This window comes from Parasteatoda tepidariorum, chromosome X1 (genome assembly GCF_043381705.1).
Source record: "Parasteatoda tepidariorum isolate YZ-2023 chromosome X1, CAS_Ptep_4.0, whole genome shotgun sequence".
In the NCBI taxonomy this organism is placed as follows: domain Eukaryota; kingdom Metazoa; phylum Arthropoda; class Arachnida; order Araneae; family Theridiidae; genus Parasteatoda; species Parasteatoda tepidariorum.
The window spans coordinates 1700969-1716519 of record NC_092214.1 but is presented as its reverse complement, the minus strand read 5'-3'; the positions used below and the strand labels follow the sequence as shown (position 1 = coordinate 1716519).

The following is a 15551-nucleotide window of genomic DNA, read 5'->3' as shown; positions in this document are numbered from 1 at the left end:
TTAACTGCTGTTTCATACCTTCTGACTCCAATGAGTGTTATACTCAATCATGCGTGTGTATTACAATTGTTAAATGGTTATTTATTTTGTATTGTATCAATGTATGTACAGTCCGCAAAAATAGATATCACCCTGAATAACTTTCATCTAATGATTGGATTTTCACGTACTAAGTCTTAATCTTAATGGTTCTTGGGGGTGACCTTAAATGTGTGAATTATATAGTGCTAACAATTAATTAAATTCAGACAAAAAACTTACTTTCTCTGAATAAACATGTATTTTTTTTTATTTATTTTTTTTTTTTTACATGTTTGGATTTTTAACCTTCCAAATATAGGGGGTAGCCGCAATCTGGGAAACATGGTCCCCATACTTTGTTCAGGAGAGAGATCCAAAGTTCGAACCTCTTAATGTTAATTTCACTTTTTGCATTTTCAATCATATTTTTAAAACTAATTAAGCAATTCAAAAAAAATTGCCCCCACTTATAAAACTCTTTTTACCCAAAGATAATTTCATATAAAAAATAATATTTAATAATAATTTTTTATAATTTAATTTTATTGAAGATGAAAAAATTTTTAATAATGAGGTGTCAATTTTTTATACCATGTTAATCTACATATTTTTTTATTGAAAAATCTAAAGTTTAAACTTTTTTTATTAAGTAGAAGCTGGGAAAAACTAAAATTAATTATTTTTAAAAAAATAATTTGGTGACAATGAAGAAATATTTAACTAGGGCGATTAATATTAAAATGTGGTTAACTTACGAGGAACTTCCCTTACGTGCGGGTAGCGTAAAATTTCATTCATATTTTTTTGCTAGTAGCGGATTGCTAATCTTTTTTATTTATTTTTTAATGATACAATTCAATGTTTCTTTTTTAGTCGTCTAAAAATGTATTCGTAATCTAGTAAGGAAATTTGAATAAAAAATTTTATTCAACGAATGACGAGTTTTATAAAAGCATACTTTTGATAGAATATGATTATACATCAGATCATGCTTATATTTAATGTGATTATATTTAATTTTTTAGTTTCTTTTTTCAATAACTTTTTTTTAACAATTTCAATAATATACATATGTATGCATAGATTAGGAATAATATATTTATCAATTTCTTCAATATATATTTTGTAATTTTTAATACAAATACGTAGGGAACATTTTTAAGCATCTTAAAATTTCTCAACATCTTATATTGACATCCTAGATTGTCGCAGAATATCATTTTATCTGTGTGTCAACAAAAAAAATAAGAAAACGAAGTTTCTAAAGCAATAAATTTATTTTGAAACATTGGTAGACAAACTGTCACAAACAGAATGACTAACGAAAAGAATGAATACAAGCAATAATGCTTCAACGGAAGCTTAAATACTCTTTAAGCGGATAATGTCATGATTCACGCAAGAACGACCAACAACAAATTAAAAGAAACTGTGCCGATCAACACAGACCATGACGTTACCGACGTAAGTTGAATGCATGAGGTTGCGGCGGTGCCCTGCTCCTATAATTTCACCTTTACTTGGTGATGCAAAAAGCACTTTCACTTCAACTTGCAGTGACTCATGTGAAACCGGTTTTTCTGCGAGCAACCGGCAGTTTACCTCGTGGCCTGGTCGGTAAGGCATGGCTCTACAATAATCTTAATTTTATTTAACTTTCTGTATTTTTATTTGTAATTCTTAATTATGTTTAAATTAAATTTATTCTTTAAATTTTAATTGTTAATTTGTTTTAATGTTTATAAAAACTTAATTTACCAAATTGGTGACCCTTTTTCGAACACGCGTTCAACATCAACTTAGGATATGGAGTTCCAACAATTTCAGTAAGTCTATTTTTAAATTGGTTTCCACTGGGAGTATCATGCGGTAATTTTTATTTTCTTGTGTGGCTTTTTTTTATTTCTCGTTATCGTCTAATTTTAATAGTTATTTTTACTTCTAGTCAAACATGGCAGATTTTGTTATATCAATGTTTGCGTGCATTAATATTTACATTATTTTTGATATTAATCCTTAATCATACTTGTTAACTAAATTCGCGACTTATTTCAGAATTTTCTTTTATTTGCTTTTAAACATTTCACAATGCCTAACGAAACTCTAGACGAAAATCAAATTGCTCACGTCGCAGTCAAACCACCTCCATTTTGGAAATCAAATCCCTCCTTGTGGTTTGTCCGGCTAAAAGAATTCACTTTAGCTAAAATTTCCGCTGATGATACAAAATTTAACTACGTGCTTGCAGCTGTCGACTCTGATGTTTTAAGTTCCATTAGCGATATTGTTTTGAAACCTCCTACCACTGAGAAATACAAAGCTATCAAGAAACGATTAATAGAGCTGCATTCCGAGAGTGAGGAATCAAAAATCCGGACTCTTCTTCAAGGGCTGGAATTAGGTGACCAGCAACCTTCCCAATTATTAACACGAATGCGAGCACTCGCAGGTGATAATGTGGGCACTCCTCTCTTAAAATCTTTGTGGCTTGGTAGACTCCCTAACAACGTAGAAACTATTTTAGCAGCTCTCAATGATGAATTAGACCAGCTAGCTTCAGCTGCTGACAAAACTAATGATCTCTCCTCGCATCAACACGTAAACACTGTCGCCGCTGACAAAACGTCTGCACTCGAATTGTAGGTCGCTCAGCTCACTAAACAAGTAAGCGAACTCACTTCTTATGTGAGACAGTCTCGAAACCCGAACAGAGAGAGAAAGAATTCTCAACATCGCAGCAATTCTAGAACTCGCAGAAAAACTCGCATATAAAGAACCTGAAAACGGATATTGTTTTTATAATACGAATTTCGGTAATCGCGCTGTAATTCTCCATGCAACTACTCGGAAAATTAAGCAGGCGATCGCACGAAGACCATACCGATCGCCACATTAATCGTATTTTATTGGCCGATCAAAAAAGTAACCTTTATTTGCTTATTGATACTGGTGCTGATTTGTCAGTCTTGCCAAAGCGTTATGCATCTGATACTAACGTTTCTGATGATTTAGTATTATTCGCAGCAAAAGGTCCTAAAATTTTAACGTACGGAACAAAAATATTAACTTTAGATTTTAACCTTCGTAGGCCATTCACTTGGCGTTTTGTTGTTGCCGATGTTAAGCAGCCAATTATTGGTGTCGATTTTCTGAAACATTTCGATGTATTAGTTGATGTAAAAAATAGCCGATTAATCGATAATCTAACTAAACTAACATCACGTGGAAAGATTGCTAATATTGATTTTCCAAGTAGTTTTAACTATTAATTTAGGAAACTCAAAATTTGATAAGGTATTGTCACGCTTTCCGGAATTGACTCTAGTTTCCGATGATTCAGTATTATTCGCAGCAAACGGTCCTAAAATTTTAACGTACGGAACAAAAATATTAACTTTAGATTTTAACCTTCATAGGCCATTCACTTGGCGTTTTGTTGTTGCCGATGTTAAGCAGCCAATTATTGGTGTCGATTTTCTGAAACATTTCAATTTATTAGTTGATGTAAAAAATAGCCGATTAATCGATAATCTAACTAAACTAACATCACGTGGAAAGATTGCTAATATTGATTTTCCAAGTAGTTTAACTATTAGTTTAGGAAACTCAAAATTTGATAAGGTATTGTCACGCTTTCCGAAATTGACAAACCCATCGCATGCAAATCCTACGCCTACTCCGTCGACCGTTTACCATTTTTTAGAAACTACAGGACCGCCTGTGTTTTCATAATCAAGGCGCTTATCGCCTGAAATTATGAAAGCGACCAGGGAAGAATTTGATTTTCTTTTATCTCAAGGGATTATAAGACCGTCAAAAAGCCCTTGGGCCAGCCCATTACATGTAGTTAACAAATTGAATGGTAATTGGCATCCTTGCGGAGATTACCGAAAACTTAATTCCATAACAGTTCCTGACAGATACCCAGTCCCACATATTCAGGACTGCACTCAATTATTTTATGGTAAGACCATTTTTTCAACTGTCGATCCCACGAGAGCGTATCATCAAATTACGGTGAATCCTCTGGATATTCCCAAAACAACAGTCACCACTCCATTCGGACTATTCGAATACGTTTACATGCCTTTCGGTTAAAAAAACTCGGGTCAAACTTTCCAAAGATTTATGCACCAAGTTTTAGCGGGCTTAGACTTCTGCATACCATACTTTGATGATGTGTTCGTAGCTTCAGCTAATGAAGACGAACACATCTAACATCTTCAAGAGATATTTATGCGTTTTTCTCAGAACGGCCTTAAACTTAGCCCATCAAAGTGCGTGTTAGGAAAATCATCCATTAAATTTCTTGGTTGTCTGATTTCTTCAGATGGTGTTCAACCTTTACCTGAAAAAGTACAAGCCATAGTTGATTTCCCTAAACCTGAGACTGTTGCCCAACTTAAACGTTTTTTAGTTATTGCAAATTTTTATCGCCGTTTTTTTAAAAATGCTGCAGCCGCACAAGCTCCTCTAACTGAATATTTGAAAGATTCGAAGACAAACGCTTAATCCAGTGGACAGACGCAGCAATTTCGGCATTTGAAAAATGCAAACAAGAAATAGCTAATTTTGCTATTCTTAGTTATCAAACACCAAATCAGCAACTTTCTTTAATGGTAGATGCTTCCAATACCTCTATTGGCGCTGTTTTAAATACTGATACTCCTAATGGACCAAAACCCCTCGTTTTTTTCCCATAAGCTTTCACTAACTGAAACCAAATTGCACAGTGCCTATGATCGCAAATTACTTGCCATTTATGCAGCTATAAAACACTTCCATCATAATCTTGAAGCTCAAAATTTCATAATTTTTACTGACCATCGTCCCTTAATTTATGAATTTAAAAAACTCAGATTCATGCTCACCACACCAGCTTTGACAATTAGATTTTATAGCCCAATTCAGTACTGAAATTCGACATGTTTCTGGAAGTGATAATGTAGTAGCTGACAGTCTCTCACGATTGAACTCAATACACCTTCCACCAGTTGATTTCTTAAAATTGCTGATGCCCAAAGAACTGATGCAGAACTAAAGCAACTACTCACTGAATGTGAAAACTCTACAACGACTTTGAAGTTGCAGCCTATGAAATTGAACGGCCCATACCCCTTATATTGTGTGACCAGCAGAGTTCGTCCATATGTGCCAAAAGACTTTCGAAAAAGTATTTTTATGTCTCTTCACAATTTGACACATCCTGGAATCCATGCTTCGAAGAAGCTTGTCCTCTCTCGCTTCGTATGGACATCCATAGCCAAAGATGTTGTAGAATGGTCCCGCTCCTGTGTCAGCTGCCAGAAAAACAAAGTGATCCGACACACACAGTCTCCTCTACAACCTTTCGAGTTACAATCTCGACGGTTTGACCACATACACATTGACCTTGTCGGACCGCTCCCTCCTTCTGATGGATACCAGTATCTCTTGACATGCATTGACAGATTCTTAAGGTGGCCTGAAGCTGTTTCCATCCCAGAGGTTACTGCCGAAACAGTTGCCCGAGCACTCGTCAATAACTGGTTTTCTAGGTTTGGCATTCCTTCCATCATCACGACAGACCAAGGCCGTCAATTCGAGAGTAGCCTTTTCCTTCAACTGTCTCGAATGATTGGAGCAGCTAGAGTGCGTACAACACCGTACCATCCTTCCAGCAATGGTCTCGTCGAATGCTTTCACAGAGCTCTAAAACAAGGTCTCAAATGCCACCCCAATATAAAATGGACTGAATCCTTTCCTATTGTACTTCTTGGACTAAGATCTGCTGTAAAAGAAGACCTAGGATGCACCAGTGCTGAACTCGTCTATGGAACCCCCCTACGACTACCAGCGGAGTTCATCGATCCTTCGACTTCAAATGTTGATCCACACGAGTTCCTTCAAAAATTTCGAACCTGCATGTCAGAACTGAAACCAATTCCAATTTCTTCACATACAAACGTAAAGGTTTTCGTCCACCCAACTCTTGAATCATGCTCTCATGTGTTTGTGAGACGTGACAGTGTAAAGAGACCCCTTCAAGCCTCTTATGATGGACCATATAGAGTACTCAGTCGTTCAGAAAAAATTTTTTGTCTGGACATTTCTGGAAAAGCTTCAGTGATCAGTGTTGACCGTCTAAAACCAGCTTTTCTCCTCAAAGACATTGAGCGAACTGTGACATCAAAATTATCTCATACTGTGATAACTCCAACGACCACACAATTAGCTGAACCTCCGCAGACAACGACACGATCTGGCAGGAGAGTTCGATTTAATCCCAAATACTTGTAGTATTTGCTGGAGGAGGAGTACAGCGGCGGTGCCCTGCTCCTATAATTTCACCTTTACTTGGTGATGCAAAAGAGCACTTTCACTTCAACTTGCAGTGACTCATGTGAAACCGGTTTTTCTACGAGCAACCGACGTTACTGGCAGTTTACCTCGTGGCCTGGTCGGTGATGCATGGCTCTACAATAATCTTAATTTTATTTAACTTTCTGTATTTTTATTTGTAATTCTTAACTATGTTTAAATTAAATTTATTCTTTAAATTTTAATTGGTTATTTGTTTTAATGTTTATAAAAACTTAATTTACCAAAAGATCGTCATCTGAAACGACTGATGAAGATCAAACCTTAAACCCTTTTAGACTTTATTTGTCTAACATATATATCGTCTTAATCTTAAAATAATTTTTTTTATCACCTGTGCCTGTTTTGCAAAACTGTTTTACCAACTATTTAATTAAATTTTAATTTTTTTATAAATCATATTCTTTACGCTATAACTTATATTATTTTTTTATTAATATACTGATCAATTTTTTTAGTACTTTAATTTAGGTTTTCATTTAAATTAAAGTTCTTTTCTAAATTATTGTCAAGTTTTGATTTAAAAAAAACTTGCCTGCTAGCTAAGAATAAAATCTTGTTAAGAAATTAAAAACATTATGCTGTTTAAAACTATTTAATGCAAAACAGCTGACTGTTTACTAAGTATACTATTTTTTCAAAAAATAATGATACATGTTTGATTTTTTCTGGTGACTTCAGCATTGATTATCTAAAATAGTGTTGATGTCTTATAAGTCACTACAAAGAGTGTAAAGATACCGAAAAAAGAACTGTCAAATATGTAGCCAAAATTTTTAAGCATCTTAAAATATCTCAGTATCTAATATGTCGTCCTAACATCTTAATTGTGAAATTAAATTTTTAATTACCTGGCCGAGCGTGATTCATAGAACTATCCAACTAACTATTTCATTATATCTTTTACTTTTTCTTTATGCTACCATGTAGATTTTTTCCTTGATAATATATTAAACTATTTTGCTTAATTTTTATTGGTGTACTTAGAGTTTTTCTTTAAATTAACACTCGTTGTAAGTAATTGCTGAGTTTTTAAAAATAGATCTCACAAAATGGCATTCTATGTGGTTTTTAATTTACATCAAAGTTCAGTCTTACCATGTGCCCTATCAGCAGAACGCTGACTCATGAAATCCCTGACATGCTTAATAGGCGACATATCAGGGGAATAACCTGGTTGTGGAAAAAGCAATATCTGCTGTTCACTAAAGATGGCTTGTGCAGTCTTAGAAATGTGTGAACAGGCATTATCCTGCTAAAATACAGCGCATGGAATGTATTGAAGAATGGGAAGGACCTCTGGCTCTATAATTTTCCTTTATGTAACAATCAGTATGGAGGCTGCCTGCAATTTACACTAGATTGGATCGACAATTATAACCAATAGCTTCCCACACTATAATACCAGGTATTTGTGCGGTATGAAGCTAGGTAATCATACTGTTGAAACAGACATCCCCCTCTGTAATGTCTGATGCATGTTCTTGCATCTTTGTACTCTAGATTGTAGCAAGATTTGTCTGCAAACAACTTGTTGTTACTGGGCACACCATGGGCTGTGTTGCTGAGCCCATTAAAGTAAAAGGAGTTGGCGATTCAGAGACAGAGGAATCCTGCATAGAAAAATCCTTGCACTCTGTTGATACTGCAGGAGATGGTGGTGAGCCGTCAAGCTATGCAACAAAACATCTGTAGTTGTGCTCCAACGTTTTACCAACATACAAAAGAATGCCAACCATCACAGTCATGCGGATGACGTGTCCCGAACTATTCTGCTATTGTGTGCTCTACTTCCAGGTTTTCATCTTGTTTGTTTCTTCTGTGTTAATTTTTTTAAACATGCATTACTGTTGTGACACCACACAGCGTATAGGCTACTATTTGTCGAAAATCCATGCTCTCGCACTTCGATGATATGACCTAGTATGGACTCCGTCGGTTGTTGATATGGCACTCCCCACTTTTCACATGGCATATCGTTCACTAATTAAACGTTTACTGCAGACAGAAAACGATAAACTGATTTTTACAGTTCTCTATATACATGGAACAAGCAGCTGATAGGGAGTCTGTTCTCATTCCATGCATGCGCAATAGATTTGTAATTCTAATAATTTGCATGTCTTACCTCACTTTACGTTTCATGTAAGTTTGGTTCAATTTGTATAACCTCATGCTTAAATTTTCACAAACATGAGTGTATGTTTCATGGAATAAAAGTTTGCATTTATTTTAATATAAAAAACAATACAAACATTTATTGTCACCAGTATTCTCTAAGGAAAGTTTCTGTTCTCATTTATGAATAATGAAATAAAAGTTACACACTAATTTATATCCAATAAAACTACATTTCATCTATAATCTGTTTACAGCATTTGACAAAAATTATTAATTGAAAATTAAACCAATATTTTTAGTAAGTAAATATGCAATTATGCAGACTTTTGTATTTGATATTAAGGGATAGTTTGCTTAATTTTATTGTAAAATCTGATATTGTTAACTATGGGGAACATGTCATTATTTTTGAATAATATTGTGTCATATTATTTATTTACAATGAATGTCTATTTTTTATGTTATTTTAATTTCAGGGCATTGAAAGTTTAAATTATGAATATTATACGAAATTAACCAATTTTTAACCAAGAAAATTTGTAATTAAAATTTTTTTATTGTTTTGAATCAGGTATAGTTAAAAAAACTTTAAGAAAACTATAAATATATTTTTTATACTTAAAATCATAGCAGACAGATAATTTAAAGTGCATTCATTTGTAGACCAATTTATACTTAAAATCATAGCAGACAGATAATTTAAAGTGCATTCATTTGTAGACCAATGTATGAGCTACAAATTCTTTAATGAAAATTAGATTAGCAGTAAATGTTTGCATATTTAGATTAAGAGCACAATAACACGCACAAACTTCAATGAGAAAATATGGAAGAATATTTAAATCGTAAATATAATTTTTTCTAATTAAATTTAAGATTGCAACACTTTTTAGCATATTTTGCCAAATGCTGAGCTCAACAGTGTCACCTGTCAAAGAGACATGACAGGTGACACTGTAGCTTGGCGTCTGATGAAGTATATCAGTATGGCTGCCAACTTTTTACGCTTTTTGGGAAAATTTCTTTAAGTGGTAGCTAAAGTTTATATTTTAATATATTATTCTTTGTTTCATAAATTTCTTTTAAAGTTATTTTCTACACCTCTACATGTAAATGTTTCAATAGTTGATGTGAAAAACCTCTTTCTCCCAGCTGTTTCTTGGTGAGACTTTTAAAATGTTGACAACATTACCAAAAATTCAGAAAGCTTTATTTTTTAATTACTTACCATTCTATTAAATATTTTCCAAAAAGTGTAGTGGTTGGCAGCCTATGTTGACAATTTGGATTAAGTGGTTAAGACTCAGCTGCCGCTAACATTCAGCTATGTGAACCTATTCTTACAAACCACCGCTTATATTATCTTTTAAAGTTTTCTGGTATTCAGTTGCAGACTATGGGGTAGATTATTCTAGCATTTAAAATTTAACTGTAGTTGAGCTTCAATCCATCATTCCTACAGCTTTTGTTTTTCTGTGTTGTCTTGTTTTAATTGTCCTGCCACAAATGATATTCTAATAGTGTATTATAACTGTTAAGATAAATTTTGACACTAGCCATTTCCTGCATCTATCATTCAGAAATTCTACCAACATTTAAAAAGAAATTGAAGTTATTTTGTTTTGAGTAGAAGAATGGTGATTCTTGTTGCTGATGGAGAAAAAGAAAATGATGATATGTTTTATTATTCGTAAAATGCCTCAAACACAGATGTTTATGCATCAGCTGATGTAAATGTTAAAACTTATAGGGATGTTCATTCCATAAATGAAAGAAGCTGAAGAGGAGGAAAGTGTTAGCAATGCAGATGGCAAAACAGATCCACACAACCCCTACCAACATTTGCAGAATGCTTAAAATATAAGAAACTTTCTGATTTCACACAGGCTTATAGAAAATAAACGATCATTTGCACTGAAAAGAAAATAGTGTAATCAAACAAAATTTCCAAATATTTTATTAAATTGCTCTTTCATTTCATTCATTAAAAATTTTGTATTCTTCATTTACTTTTTCCCATTTAATTGTATTACATATTGTTAATCAACTACTTAAATTTTTTAAAAATTTTTCAGGAGCCATATCATGGTGAAGTCAAAAAATCGAAGACAGTGCCAAAGAAAAAGCAAGAGACAAATACAAAGGTTTCTAAAAAAAATTATTATTATATAGAACATGTAATGTTGGTGCTAACTCTTCTGGAAAAAAAAGTAGACCACTAGACTTCGGTTTCTCTTGATTTATCAAGAACTCTCCTTATTTTTAGACACATTAGAAAATTCTTTAAACTTGAAAATATTTTTTTAACTCATTTTTTAGTTTGATAAGTAAATTCAGTAATACAGTTAATGTCTGGCAAACTAAAAAGTTTAAGTAACAAATAATAGCTAAAGTTTATATTTTAATATATTATTCTTTGTTTCATAAATTTCTTTTAAAGTTATTTTCTACACCTCTACATGTAAATGTTTCAATAGTTGATGTGAAAAACCTCTTTCTCCCAGCTGTTTCTTGGTGAGACTTTTAAAATGTTGACAACATTACCAAAAATTCAGAAAGCTTTATTTTTTAATTACTTACCATTCTATTAAATATTTTCCAAAAAGTGTAGTGGTTGGCAGCCTATGTTGACAATTTGGATTAAGTGGTTAAGACTCAGCTGCCGCTAACATTCAGCTATGTGAACCTATTCTTACAAACCACCGCTTATATTATCTTTTAAAGTTTTCTGGTATTCAGTTGCAGACTATGGGGTAGATTATTCTAGCATTTAAAATTTAACTGTAGTTGAGCTTCAATCCATCATTCCTACAGCTTTTGTTTTTCTGTGTTGTCTTGTTTTAATTGTCCTGCCACAAATGATATTCTAATAGTGTATTATAACTGTTAAGATAAATTTTGACACTAGCCATTTCCTGCATCTATCATTCAGAAATTCTACCAACATTTAAAAAGAAATTGAAGTTATTTTGTTTTGAGTAGAAGAATGGTGATTCTTGTTGCTGATGGAGAAAAAGAAAATGATGATATGTTTTATTATTCGTAAAATGCCTCAAACACAGATGTTTATGCATCAGCTGATGTAAATGTTAAAACTTATAGGGATGTTCATTCCATAAATGAAAGAAGCTGAAGAGGAGGAAAGTGTTAGCAATGCAGATGGCAAAACAGATCCACACAACCCCTACCAACATTTGCAGAATGCTTAAAATATAAGAAACTTTCTGATTTCACACAGGCTTATAGAAAATAAACGATCATTTGCACTGAAAAGAAAATAGTGTAATCAAACAAAATTTCCAAATATTTTATTAAATTGCTCTTTCATTTCATTCATTAAAAATTTTGTATTCTTCATTTACTTTTTCCCATTTAATTGTATTACATATTGTTAATCAACTACTTAAATTTTTTAAAAATTTTTCAGGAGCCATATCATGGTGAAGTCAAAAAATCGAAGACAGTGCCAAAGAAAAAGCAAGAGACAAATACAAAGGTTTCTAAAAAAAATTATTATTATATAGAACATGTAATGTTGGTGCTAACTCTTCTGGAAAAAAAAGTAGACCACTAGACTTCGGTTTCTCTTGATTTATCAAGAACTCTCCTTATTTTTAGACACATTAGAAAATTCTTTAAACTTGAAAATATTTTTTTAACTCATTTTTTAGTTTGATAAGTAAATTCAGTAATACAGTTAATGTCTGGCAAACTAAAAAGTTTAAGTAACAAAAAATTCTGGAAATTAATAAAAAGAAATTGCAGAAAATTGATAGTAACATTCAAAAAGGGAATTTATTTATGATCCATAGCATCTGAATTTTTTTATTTAAAGCTTTCAGAAAACCTGAAATTCAGTTAATCCTATTATTATAATTTTTTTTCTTTTGTAAAAATAAAAATAATGTATAAAAGAAGCTTTTAAAATCAAAACTTTGTTAGGCTCAATGTACAGTTAATTCTCTTGACGTAAAATTAAGTTTATTTATAGCAACTAGGTGCACTTGGTTTTCGTCTTTAGAGTTTCTTCGGTACAGTTTAATAATTTTGATTAGAAACTAAATTAGAGATATTTTAAACAAAAGAACAAATAAGCAAAAGAGATTAATTTACAGACAGAAAGGGCTTGCAAACAATATTGTTAAATCCCTTTATATTAAAAAAGGAGAAAATATAAAGTTTATATAATAGGGTGTTTTGATATGCGTTTGTTTATGTTTATTTAAATTTCTCTGTCTAAATGCTTCTGACACTTTTAATCTAAAATAAAAATCTCAAGGCAGAGTTAAAAGTTATGTTTTTATAAATCTTATTGATTTCATAGATCACTCCTTCCCTGCATTTATATTTTTGTCCAATTTCATGCCTGAAAAAAAAAAGAGAAATTATAACGCATATATAATAGGACGTTTTGATCTGCATCCGTTTAAAGTTTCTTTAAACTAAACTTGTTCCCATACAATTACTGATTCTTTTGCATAAGACTAAAGCAATACTTGAAGAATAAATATTAAATATACTGGACTAAGTTCAGACTAATTGTTTTCTTTCTCTTGTGTGTTTTTTTCCTCTTTTGCTGTTGGCAACTTGCAAAGTTAAGACTTTCTGTATTTTTAAACATTTATGAATATATATATTAATATTTCAACTTAAATTTTTATATAGTTAGGGATGTATATCATTGAGCTGCGGTCAAGGTAGAGGAAGTGTACTGCTATATTTTTTCTATATCTTGTTGTCCCCAACATCAGAGTCACGATGTCCATGTCTTTCAACAATTTTGGTTTAGAAAGAAGGTAGCCGTGTGATAGATAAAACTAGTTCTCTTTTTTGGTTTGTTTGTTTTTAAAGCAAGGAAGGAAAGTTTATAGATTTGGGAATTCAGATTCAATGTTTGCAGAACAGTAAAATACTCAATCTTTAGTAAACAAGATTGAAATCTATTTCAGACTAGCTAGATTAAAAGTTATTTTAAAATTAATTCAAAAAAATCTTTAAAATTTTAACTCTTTTAAAATTTTGGATTTTATTTTAACTTTACTCCTGAAATGACACCACTGCTAGTCTTTTATTTTTTTTAAATATATTATTGCGTTAAAAAAGGCTGGCAGTTCCATAGAGGAACTATAAATTGTTAAAAATACCTTTGCATATCAAATTGTATTTATCATATAGTTTTAAAATTTTTCATAACACTTATTTTCCTTGAGTATATATATTTTATTAACTAAATTAACTTAAAGCAAGCTGCTGAAATTTTAAAAAAATATTATTTTCTAACCATTGTTGAGTTGCCAATCCAAATTTGAGTTTACGACCATTAGTGTTCAACTCCGTAGACTTGTAATTTTGAACCTTACCCAGAAGACAAGAGGTGAGAGGTACCAGTAACCCCAGAGGTATTGATTTGTTATGGGAACTTGGAGGTCTTTGTGACACCAACAGATTTATGTTGCACCAGTTACCATTTAATCTGTAGGGATTATTTCCTCAGCTAGAATCAAACTTTCACTCTCAGGAACGCCATAACAGCCAGGCAATCCAGGCCTTAAGAATAATATTAAAGAATTTATTCTTTCAAGTGCAATATATAGAGTAAAACAAAGTTTAACATAACTAAACAAAGCAGGAAAGGAGCAGAATGTCACCAAAACTTAGCCTAGTATGTAATTTTATATAATGATCTACATGCAAATGTGATAAAGTAAATAATACAAGTGTAACTCTGAAACCTGATAAAATAACTTATCTTTGAAATTGTTTTCTTTAGACTAAGTTTTCTTTACATCCAAATGCACCACAGTAAAACTCTCAATTTTAAATGTTTTTATTAAATTTCAAACTTTCTTTTTTTCCATTGAAATAACAAAGAGAAATGAAAAGTAAAAAGTGTCCCCATGAATCGCCCACCATTCACATGGTTTTATTATTGGGATAAAAATCAAACATCATCTCTCTCTGGCTGCATACATTGCAGCTATATGATGTATTTTCTATAATAATATTTTAAATGTATTTTTAATTGTACGAACTGTTCATGGTGTTTTAATTGATAATCCTATCACTGAAATTTCTTTAAAAAATTTTGAAACCAACTGAAGTTGTGCAGAAGCAAACAAATCGCACTAGAAAAATTGCGGTAGTGTTTAGTTATGTATCTGTTATCTTATGTTGCTTATTTAAATGTTTCAAATATATAGGAATTTTTTTTATCGTCAAAGCTAGGATAATTGTCACACTAGTGGCAACTTGTAACAATTTTAATTAGAAAGTCATGAAATAAAATTTTTTATTATTTGTGCCAAACTCAAATGTGTCAATCTAATTTGTGAAAATAAATTAATGATTTGAATGATATATTCTTTTTGAAGAGTATACAAAATTGAGTATGCATTAAATGATAAAAACAAAGAACATATATATGATATTAATGTCAGGAATTTCCCAAAGTATTTTTAGTTTTCTTTTTAATTAAAAATAAATTTCATGATAAAGTTAAAATCTAATACCTTCACTACATAAACTTTTCTTTTTTAGAGTCTAACAGAAAAGAAAGTCCCGAGAACGAGAAATGCTCCAGCAAAAGAAAGTGAACGTTTGTTTCGACATAACGTTCTAAGTTATCTTCAAGAGAATTTTAGTACATTATCAAATGAACAATTAAAAGCTATTTTAAGGAACACTACTGACGAAGCCGCAGCAATAATGAAATGTTCGGAGCTATGTAACTAATCTAATATAAAAATGTAAATATTAATATTTCATTAAAAAAATTTTACTATGTTATATTACTGAATGATGTCTGTCAGTGTTTTCTATCTGTTTTAAAAAGAACGATTTTCAAGACAGAGAATTGTGTTGAAATTTTTATTATTAGATATGTTTCACTGAAATATAGCTGCCTTTGTTTTTTGCCTTAAATGGATTCAAAGAAAAACAATGAGAATGAAATGTGTTATTTGTAAACTCTATACACAAATACATCTTTACTTACATTCTACATACTTAGATTGGATTCATAATATGTAATTAAGGAATGGGAAAGTGTT

The 15551-nt window shown here is 31.7% G+C and overlaps 1 protein-coding gene and 1 pseudogene across 23 annotated transcripts in view; both read left to right on the top strand.

Annotated features, from left to right (window-relative positions):
* Positions 1-15288, top strand: part of LOC107452993 (uncharacterized protein DDB_G0286299) — an 81100-nt gene extending 65812 nt beyond the window's left edge. For 22 of the 23 annotated variants that reach the window (XM_043051434.2, XM_071187905.1, XM_043051437.2 and 19 more), the window contains 3 exons: positions 10578-10646; positions 11930-11998; positions 15040-15288. In XM_043051434.2, coding sequence (XP_042907368.1) covers positions 10578-10646; positions 11930-11998; positions 15040-15234 — 333 coding nt within the window. In that variant the 3' untranslated portion in view covers positions 15235-15288. Of the gene's footprint in view, positions 1-10577; positions 10647-11929; positions 11999-15039 lie in introns of those variants that run through there. The other variant, XM_071187914.1, reaches the window with a different exon arrangement.
* Positions 2110-2917, top strand: LOC107453000 (uncharacterized; annotated as a pseudogene).
* Positions 15289-15551: the final 263 nt, after the last annotated feature.